The sequence below is a fragment of the Dicentrarchus labrax genome, unplaced genomic scaffold, assembly GCF_905237075.1.
Source record: "Dicentrarchus labrax unplaced genomic scaffold, dlabrax2021, whole genome shotgun sequence".
Lineage (NCBI taxonomy): Eukaryota > Metazoa > Chordata > Actinopteri > Moronidae > Dicentrarchus > Dicentrarchus labrax.
Window position 1 is genome coordinate 24,130,355 of NW_026136718.1, and position 10,407 is coordinate 24,140,761.

A 10,407-nucleotide genomic window follows, 5' to 3' on the forward strand; every position below is an offset into this window, starting at 1 on the left:
TAATGCCTCCACCTGGTTGCACAATACCAAAAAGTAGCAATCATGAGGTGTTACTATAATGAAATAACTACTTTGCTGCATCAAATGCATTAAAGTGTAAATCCCATTGTGGCCTTTGGAAGAAATTCCTGTTCGTGCTGTTGTTAAGCAGCTTGTAGCCTACGGTGTGCAGGTGTGCAGCTCGTTAATTGACAAGAATGTGTTCCACAAGCCGAAAACAAGCCTTCACAGTGTCAGAGGAGGGAGGAGGAATGTTGACAGTGTGAGGACGGTGTTTGATATTTTGCTCTGTGACATCACAGGACACTGTATGCACTCTTCTGTCACGCACCACCACCACCACCACCACCACCCATCTGGAGGAAAGGGAGGCAGAGCTGGAGCTGCAGAGGCTGGATAAGAAGGATGAGCCAGGAGAGGCGGCCTCTGAGAGGTAATAACATTTTCAGCTTGAACCAAGTTCTGTCGTAAACACGTGTTTTTGCCTCCAGCATGTGTGTTGAAGTGACAAGGGTGTGTTTTGCAGGAGTTGGCAGGCAGAGTCAGTGGACAGTGGCTGCAGCAACAGCACAGCGTTCACAGCTGCCTGCTCTGAGGGCCTGTGTGCAGAGGGCATTTGCAACACCACTGGAGGGCGCTGTGATCAGACAACCAGCAAACTGTCTACAACAGTAAAGGTAAAGTCTGCAGCAGTGGTAGTGTGTACTGTATCTGCGTTTCCACTGACACAACAGGAGTAGGGTGACCAGGTGTCCCGCTTTATGTAGGACTGCATGGCATTTTTATCCTCATGAGGCAATGTCCCACATTTTGATTGGCTCTAGTTTTCAATAGTTAAATCACTGCAGGACATAAATCTGTTTTTCATCCAGTGGCTGAGAAGAAGGCAGAGACGGCTGCCATCACAGGGATGTTTGATGTCAATCGCACACATGGGTCAAGTGCCGGTTAACCTGTTACAGTGTTTGCTTCGCTACGCCCAACAGAGAATATTGAGTCATAGCAAATTAATGCAGACTCAGGCAGAATATCACAGAACAGAGGCAGGGAAACTACTCATAACTAGTTGAAGTTGGTGGAAGTGGAAGTATGCAGCATAAGACCATATGAACTGAAACTTTTGCTTCCTTTTATGTTTAATGTATTGACTTAGTGTGGGAGTTGGAAAGTCCTTCACAGGCCTAACGTGTAACCTGCATAGTTTATTGTGTGTTACTGAATTAGGGCAAAGCTTAGAGACGTTACAAGCTAAGGTTCTTTTTTAAGCTAGATAGAAATTCTATGAAGACTTTGAACTACCTCTCAGCATGAGCCACTGAAGAGTCTGTGGCACAGATGCATTAGAGTGCTGTTGATTTGTTGTTGCAGGTGGAGAAGGCCACCATGACAGAAGGCCTGTTCCCAGAGCCGGTACGGGTCCGGCCCAAAGAGAGGGGGGGTCGCTGGGGTCACGCCTCGCCATTCATGCGTGGCAGCACCATTGTTCGCTCTCAGACCTTCTCTCCTGGCGCTCGCAGTCAGTATGTCTGCAGGGTGAGTTATTGCAAACGTACAAAAAGGAATATTTTTTACAATCTCCCTGAGAGTCATGTGGCTCGGTTGTTAGTGTTTCTGTCTTGACAGCCCTGTGTAAATTCTTTCTCTTCATAAGTTGACTGATTTTACCTTTTAGTTGTATCGCAGCGACAGTGACAGCTCAACTCTACCAAAGAAATCACCCTTTGTCAGGAACACGTTGGAAAGACGAACGTTGCGATATAAACAGGTACAGCCACATCATTTTTCCTCAAGCTTGCACATGTCAGAGTGATAGTATCTAGTTTCTGAGGTGTGTGTGTCTGTGTGTGTGCCTCTGCTAGCAGCAGTCATACCGCTCCTCCCTGGCCGAGCAGCCGACACGCACCTCCCTGGACCTGGAGCTGGATCTCCAGGCCTGCAGGACACGTCAGAGGCAGCTGATGGAGGAGCTGAGCGCCCTGAGGGAGCTGAAGCTGCGACTGGAGGAACCGCAAGCCAGGGAGGACACCGAGCTCCCCCACTGGGCCCTGAGGGACGAGCGCTTCCGCTGCCTGCTCAGAGAGGCCCAGAGACAGGTGAGACTGGAAGTAGAGTGCTACAGTTAAACTTCACTAGCTACGTGATGTCCGTCCTCGCCCAGCAGCAGTTTGACTGTTTTGTCTGCTACAGGCCAGCCAAAGCAAGCAGGAGCAGCGGCAGGAGGAGGCGGCAGAGAGGAGACTGAGGAAGGCTTCCAAAGAGGTTCTGCAGATGAGGGGGCAGAGCCAGAAGGAGCCCCTGCCTGTGCAGACATTCAGGTTGGGATTGTGCTTTCACAGTGTTACTGTCACTGACTCAACTCACAGTGAAAGAGTCGGAGCTTCAGTAGTGTGACATATTTCCAAGTGAAGCAGAATATAAGCTGTCAGCTGTTTTTACCCCTATTACTGAATATAACATTTTTCAGACTTTTTTCAGTGTTTTTGAGCTCCTGCTTGTGTGACACTGGTAATTCTCTGCAATGTTTCTCTGTATTAAAGACATCAGAAGATGCTTTGGGTTCATTTTCACTAGTCAGAAATGTATTTTATGCTTGCATGCAGTTCTTCTTTCAAGCCTTTGTGGCTTTTCCTGACACATTACCATTGGCAGGGCTCTGTATTGTGTCACCTGGCATTGTGCGTGCGATTGAGAACAAACAAAACGGGACCAACTTGGAAAAACATTACTCGTATTTCAACTCCACAGTGCACCTTTAAGGTTAAAAAGCTGGGGGTGACTAGATTACTGGTAGGAAGAGAAATTGGATTTTAGAAATATATTTATTTCTATGTATTTGGCTTATACCAAGAGATAACTGGACATTTCACATTGGGGACAAAAGTTTAGGACCTGGAACATATATTTTTTTATTTGACTGAAATAAAATGTGTGTGAAAGTAAGTTTTGTTTTCTTTGTCTGCAGAGAGAAGATGGCTTTTTTCACTAGACCAAGGTTCAACATACCTCCTTTGCCAGCTGACGACGTATGAGAGCTTGCATCTGTATTATGTGACTAAACATGAAGTATTTGTCAAATTTTCTGAGCTCATGAAGTACAAAGTTCTTTCTACCAAGGACGCGGGGCAGAGCGACACACAGATGATGTTGAAGATTAGAAGGTTTCACGTTTTCAGAAGTGTTTGTGCGGCTATTTTAAACATGAACACAGTAGACACGCAGTTATCGACAGCAGCAGCATGGCTGTTCATTTCGTTTCTGGAGATGACGCCTCTCATAAGGACACAGTATCTCTTTACTCCTGTATGAGTTACTCCTGTTGTTTGTGCTTACAAAAGGCTGGAAGACGGGAACAAAAGTCGGTTTGGACAAATTCACTGTACTGTAACTTATTTTATAGTACTTTTCCTTGAAGGAAATTTAAAAAAACGCTTCCTGCTTCTTAAGTGTATTTTGTAGCTTTGAACAAATAGCACTTCAATGTTTTTACATACAGTTAAATGGAACTATTGTCTGATTTTGTTTTCTGTTACCTAATTCTTAAGAGTTATTTACATAAAATGTCACTTTGTAATCCACTTTTATTACAGATGCCATTGTCCTTTTGTTGTTATGTTATTAAAATTAATATTATTTCATGTACTTTTCAATATATGGATGAATATATGAAACACTGTATTCAGATTTTTTTATGATGTCTATATGAACATCTGCAGTGTTACCTCTTGTGAAGATAAAACCATTAAACCACATTGTGACGCTCGGCTTTTTAATTAGTTGTTTCAGACGCAGGTAATAAACAGGATTTATTTCACCTCTGCTGGGATGAAGAAACCATTATATTCTGCGCACACAAACATTTTCTTTAAATGTGTCACAATGTTACACGTGATTGTTCTCTAACCACAAACCGGTTGTGATGACCCATTTGAGTCTAAAGTTGCCGATTCTTTGGAAGCTCTACCACACAGCAGGCAGGCAGCTGTGTCAGCTTCTTATCTTGATTCAACATCCTGTTTGAGCCGTTTCACACAAGCCACTACAAACTGGGGAGAGGCAGAAAGTAAATCTACTGTAGCTCTACTTCTCTGCTCTCATGCTAAATTCCTCCTGAGAGAAATGAGACGAGCAGCTCGGCTGGATTCCTGAGGGAGTGTGAACTCAAGCTTGTAGAGCTGTAGTAAATAGAATCCCACTCTTAGACCTCCACATTCTCGTGCCTTGTTCCCACACAGAAAAATGCACATAACGCTTCAGGCAAACCAGTCCCAGGTCTCTGCTTGTCTCAGTAAACTGTCAAGTTTGGGGCCACGTTTACAAACACTGAGGAGATGTCAGTGTAGGGAAGAGTCTGATCATCTGCATACACACCATGCAGTTCAACAGTTTTAATTATTGGACATTTTTTTGCATTTTCAGTTTCATAATGAATCCACCAAGAATGATTACAGTGCAGAGACACCAATTTAAAAATGTAACAAACCACTTCTGACCATTTTATCATGCAACCATGTAACCTGGTTTTTGCTTGTTTTTTATATAAACAAATGATGTATGATTCCTGTAACTACATGTTGTTCTAGGTTGGTGATTGAGTAAGACTGAGTAAGTAAGGTTTTAGTAAGCTATGATGATCAACTTGCAGAGACCATAGACTTAAATTAGGTAATCTGTCAGTGAACACCACAGCTGCTCTTGTGGTAAACCAGTGTGCTGTGACATGTAGTAAAAGGACAAAAATGTGCAAAAACAACGTGGTGCTGTAAGCATTCAGAAAGTCAGTGCCTTGTTTACCAGTAAAAAACATTTTTTTATGAGAAAAAGACATTTCAAATAATGCTGAAAGAAATCTACCTCCTCTTTGAACAATATTTACCCAGTGCCGTAAAAATCAAAATACAACAGTAACTCCATCCAGCTGGCCAGCTGTTTGCATTAGATAAACACTGCAATAAAAAAGACAATATGGCTGATGCAGTGTGTACCGGGGGCATATGTGTCACTGTTTACTCCTCATAAATTAAATTTCTACTGATCTATTCTGCAAATATACAGTCATCAGACTATTTATACTATCTGTCATATATTTAATTATACAAGACGTGCACACGCGAGTCCCAATAAAATATGACGCATCTTTCATTTACGAGGGAAGGTGTAAAAATTCTAAGAACCATGGATTTTAAATTGTGTTTAAAACTAAACATTGTACTTGTTAAGCTGTAAAAGTAATTAACTCGGAGTAGCACCAGTAAACATTACTCATTGTGTTGCAGCAGGTGGAACATTAAAGCATGCAGTGTGATGCACATTCACAAGCTGCAGAGACCAAACAGCTGTTCACATCAGTACTGGCACTTCTTCTGTGCGATATTTTATGCAATATATCCCAGGGGGATAGCACCCTCAACATCACATAACTTAAAATGCAAATTGAGGTAAAAAAGACAAACATTCTGCACACGTATGCCTGTTAACCTCAACAATGATCAGTAGTTCCACAAAGCAAGTTGCTTCAAAGATTTCAGTCCAATCTGTGTGTTCAGGTCAGAGGTCACTATAAGGGGATGGACACAATGGTCGGTAGAGGCCCAATAGGAGGTGGATTGTACTTCTCGACCCTCATCAGCCGCCGCAGGATGTCATCCCGATCGCGTGGCCAACCGTAAACGTGCGTGTTTTGAAGCCAGTTGGGGACGTGACACTGTGATGATAAAAACAAACACAGCAGAGAAAGACTACTGAGACTGCTGAGGTTTCGAGGTTCAGTTATGACACAGATAACAATGCAAAGCAAGTTGATGTGGTATTGTACAAATGTATGGTATGTGTTTACTAGTACAGGGAATTGCACAATAACATATTTTAAACTTATGTAAAAGAAGGGAGACACATGAGAGTCTACATGCATTAAAACATACCTTTTTAGCCCCAGGAAACATGATAGGAATGAACCTGAAATTCTTGCTTCCATTCTGGATGAACTCATTCTGGAGCTACACAGAAAAAATACTATTAAAATAATAAAAAAGCTCAACAGACTTCAAAGTGAATATTTCAGTCTTAGCTGTGAACCTGTTTATGTATGTAGACGGTGTTGAAGGTCCTCTCGTCGTTCTCCAGGCCAACAGGGGAGGCTGTCACCGTCTCATAGTACTTGGGACTGATGATGATGATGATCAAATACTCTTTCTGGGTTAGGAAACAACATAACTCTGATGTGATTGTTTTCATCCTCGTTTCACTGTTTCTGTGCTTGATAAAACATGTTTACTCTTGCAGAAAGATGGTGCCGATTCAAAGATCAAAGCCTGTTTTTATCCATTTGTATTCATTTAGAAAGATCTGATTGTTTTTACCTCACTGAGGTACCGCTCCATGAAGTCTATCTTGCTTATACTCCTGAACTGCTGTTCGAAAATATCAATCTGAAACAAATAAAGACATCAGTCAGAAAGTGTACGACACAAAACGCATAACACCTAAATTTAGTCATTTATTTTGCCATATAGCTTTTTTTAATCCTGTAAATGTATAAAACTGCCTGTTAACTGTGCAGTTATAGCAAAACACAGCAAAAAACAAACATCAACTAGACAGCTAAAGCAAGAGAGATAAATCACTGGAGCCAGAGATAGCTACAGCTACCCTTAACCAAATGCTTTTATAACTGTATCCATTACAGCAAACTATCATCTTGGTTATTTCTTTTGATGTCCCACGTAAGTAAATCCAGTCATGGAGAATATAAACGGGTAGCTTACCTAATGTTAGCTTAGCAGAATAGCATTAAAGGACCAGTGTGTAGGAATAAGTGGCATGTTGCAGTATAGTTGCAGATTGCAGCTCCCTCACTTCATCCTCCCCTTCAGAGCACAAAGGAGGAACTATATTGTTTATAGTTATGAATATTATATTACATTTCTGCCAATAGATCCTCCTAAATATTACACACAAGCTATTTAATTGCCAGGTCAAATTTTTACTCAAATGGAATTCACAATTTGGTGTCGAATTACAATAAGAAAGTTAATTTAATATATTAACTTCAAGTTAATTAATATTAAAAAGAAATTGTAGATGTTAGCTGAAAGAACTAATTTTGTTTGATTTCCCCCCAAAGCTTATGTCGTTTTTTATTTATTTGGTTAAATAATTCTAAAGTCCAAAAATATGTAAAAATAAATGCATTACATCCTCTGTCTGTATGTTACAGTTTCCAAACATTAAACAAAACCTGTACATACGTGCGTATCAAAGCCGTTGTGTCGCAGCAGAGCAACAAAGTTGATTATCTCATTGACGTGCTTGTCGTTGTCTGCTTCATAAGTGACAAAGACCCTCCCTGTGTTCAAGAGCAATAAATAGGTAATGAAAGCAGTGTACAGCAGCTCCGTCAATAATGTGATTATCTGCACACTTACTCTGCTCCAGAGAGAGCGGTGTGCTGTGAGAAGGGTTCTTCTCTTTAGCTGGAGCGTTGTGGCCACTGCATGGAGATAAAGATCATTTTTAATCACAGTTAGAAACGTGCAACATGAAGTGAGAGGCTGTAATACGTCTTAAAACTCACATTCGTGTGTATCCAGCTCCAGGAAGTCTGCAGTCACCGGGATCTAAAGCAGTAAAGACAGAATAAACAAAAAAATCCCTTAAAGGCTTACTGCTTCAGATACTGTAGCAGGAGGAAAAGATTACTAATTTACTGCTCCTGGCACAAACTATGTGCCCTAGGTGGATAAACAGAGTAGCTGACTTACAGTACGGGCCGTAAGCTGGGTGATACTGAGGCCAGAGGGGTTTGTTGGCCACAGGCCCCCTGTTAAAGGCGTCTGCAGGGCACTGCGCGCAACAGGCAGCTCCCTGGGGCGAGCACGAGTACGGAGGCAACGTATGGTGATACAAGTTGGCTGAAGGCGGGTTGGAGCACAGAGAGAACGGCTGCTCTAAGCTACTCATACAGGTGCTGTGCCTGCCAGGGAGGGACATAGACTTGCACCCCGAGAGGCAGCTGTCTTCAGTACAGCTGGAGTAATCTTTCTGGCTCAGAGAGGACGGCAGGCTGTTGGGGTACCCCGACCAGCTGCTGGCAAAGCTCGGGTGGAGCCAGGTGCCGTTGGCCTGGCTTGGGAACGGAGTGGGTTGGCCATACCCGGCAGGCAAGCTGCGGGTCGGATGGTACGAGAAGTAACTCGGGCCAGGTTGAGGTTGAGTGTGGCTGTGTTTGTGCTCCGGCTCCTTGTCCAGCCCCTGCCTGCCAAACAGGGAGTCATTGGTGAAGGTGGCGTGCTCTGGAAAGGGGCGGTGGCCATCGGGGTTAGGGGTGGAGTCTAGCTGGTGGACAACGCGGGCTTCTCGCTCCTCCGTGCTCATGGTCTCATCGTCCTCTTCAGGCGTGTTGTGTTGACTGTTGAGGTACCGGCTCAGCTGGCTGACGTGACTGTGAGCAGGAAACAGAGTTACTAACATTAATTAACTGTGCACCTGTCTCTCTCTGTCTGTCTGTCTCTGTCTATCCGTCTCTGTTTCTCTCTCTCTCTCTCTCTCTCTCACCCCAACTGGTCGAGACAGACGACCACCCACCTAGAGCCGAAGGATCTGTCCTAGGTTTCTGCCTTTTAACAGGCAGTTTTTCCTTGCCCTTGTCGCCAAGTGCTTGCTCATGGTGGTACTGTTGGGTCTCTGTAATTAATGTTATAAAGAGTTTGGTCTAGACCTGCTCTATTTGAAAAGTGTCCTGAGTTAACTTCTGTTATGAATTGGCGCTATACAAATAAAATTGAATTGAATTGAATTGAATTAATTTAGATGAATATTGTTCAAGATCTGGAGGAGCTTCTATTTCACACTTTTTGCACTGTGTGTCGGATTTGATCATTTCTTATCAAAGTGAGATATCTCCTGCGGCTGGTTAAAGCAACATCCGTCTTAATTTTCATATAAACAGTCAAAAGGCAGGATGTTGGGTTGTGTTCATCATACTTGTTGTCATGCTCACCTATTTGGTGCTGTAGCTGAGTGGATTGAAGTGGGCATCATCATTGGGCCTCTTCCTCCTGACATCCATGTGTGTCTGGTTGAAACCGCACCTGAAATTCTGTTGGGGACAGGAAGCATTTGAAAGAAAAAACTGTCCAGGCAAAATATCTGATTGAAAGTACAGCATTTGGGCATATTAACACACACTTAAATGTCATTCAGGAGATTGCGTTTTATATCAGAGGCTTCACTTCTGATGGTGTCATTTTGATTTGCATGAGAACACAGTTCAGTGCATGACTGCGTGTCTCCCACACAGGGGACTTTTTTATGAATGTTTGGTGGTTGAGACCCAGGAGACAGATGAACTCAGATGTGGGAATGAGGAAATTATGCCTGTCACGGACAGAAACAAGACTCAGATGGAAAAATCAAACCACAAGAGAGAAAAAAAAATGTTTCTCTGGATTTCTGAGTAATGACACGTTTGATTCACAACTGGATCCCCACTTTTAGATATCATTAATGACAACCACACACCAAAAGACTACACTGCCCACACAAACACATAGAAAGAGTGTTTTCAGTCAAGTAATTGGAAATTACTTTACATATGCCAATTTAAAGTAACAAACCTCCTCCACATACAACTGAGAATAACACAACGCTGCTGAATGTGAATGTAGGGCTGTAAACCCTCCGTTTAGGTGGGTTTACCTTCCAATACGCCCCTGATCATTCCTGTAAATGTAAATACACTCATTAAAGGGCTGTGGTCGCACACACACAATGCTGTTTGTACTTTCCACTGAAGCTGACCCAGATATTTCTCCGTCTGCTTACTTTTTATACCATGCTGACTTCAAGCACTTTACCATATAGGTGAAACAAACCAACCATTACAGCTATTACCGCGGTCTTATAAACGGTAGCATAAGTCGTATTCAGACAGAGGCATCTTTTCACCTGTTATCCAGAAGTTAAAGCTTATAAATGTGTTAAAAATGGTTTTATTTTACTTATATTACTGTATGTAAACCTTTCTTCTGTTAAAAGTAAGCCTTAAACTGCGTAGTTAATACAACTTACATGTCAAAGTACACAAACAGGTAACAAGTTTTAGAGTAATTACTTCACGTCACTTACCGTCGCTGCTTCAGCCTCACGAGCCTCCTTCAGGTAACTCCTCCGTCTGGTTTACCGCCACAAGAGTTACCGTAAAAAGGTGAAAACACCTCACGACTCTGAGGTAAATATGAACGTATAGTTGTACTCTAATGTCGGCTCCCCAAGAGAGATGTACAATATTGGCACATAACATGAATTTGGTCTTTACTTTGCCGTAGAACAGCACCGCCCCGCCGGCAGACCCCACCTCCCTCTGCGCATGCGTGTGCGCGCCACTTCCTCCACACACACACACACACACAC

At 42.8% G+C, this 10,407-nt stretch overlaps 2 protein-coding genes across 3 annotated transcripts in view; one reads left to right on the plus strand and one right to left on the minus strand.

Annotated features, from left to right (window-relative positions):
* Positions 1-3,749, plus strand: part of wwc3 (WWC family member 3) — a 29,988-nt gene extending 26,239 nt beyond the window's left edge. The window contains exons 17-23 of one of the 2 annotated variants that reach the window (XM_051376020.1): positions 303-433; positions 527-677; positions 1,369-1,533; positions 1,673-1,765; positions 1,860-2,093; positions 2,188-2,315; positions 2,963-3,749. In XM_051376020.1, coding sequence (XP_051231980.1) covers positions 303-433; positions 527-677; positions 1,369-1,533; positions 1,673-1,765; positions 1,860-2,093; positions 2,188-2,315; positions 2,963-3,029 — 969 coding nt within the window. In that variant the 3' untranslated portion in view covers positions 3,030-3,749. The remainder of the gene's footprint in view (positions 1-302; positions 434-526; positions 678-1,368; positions 1,534-1,672; positions 1,766-1,859; positions 2,094-2,187; positions 2,316-2,962) is intronic. The other variant, XM_051376023.1, reaches the window with a different exon arrangement.
* A 621-nt stretch (positions 3,750-4,370) lies between these two features.
* On the minus strand, positions 4,371-10,367 carry traf3ip2l (TRAF3 interacting protein 2-like). The gene is made up of 10 exons (XM_051376026.1): positions 10,123-10,367; positions 8,996-9,094; positions 7,758-8,437; positions 7,571-7,613; positions 7,422-7,486; positions 7,245-7,342; positions 6,357-6,425; positions 6,073-6,189; positions 5,919-5,993; positions 4,371-5,701 (listed from the first exon to the last, which is right to left on the minus strand). Exons 2-10 carry the CDS (start codon positions 9,058-9,060, stop codon positions 5,555-5,557), a joined length of 1,359 nt encoding a protein of 452 aa, XP_051231986.1. The 5' UTR covers positions 9,061-9,094; positions 10,123-10,367; the 3' UTR covers positions 4,371-5,554.
* Between the last annotated feature and the right edge of the window lie 40 nt (positions 10,368-10,407).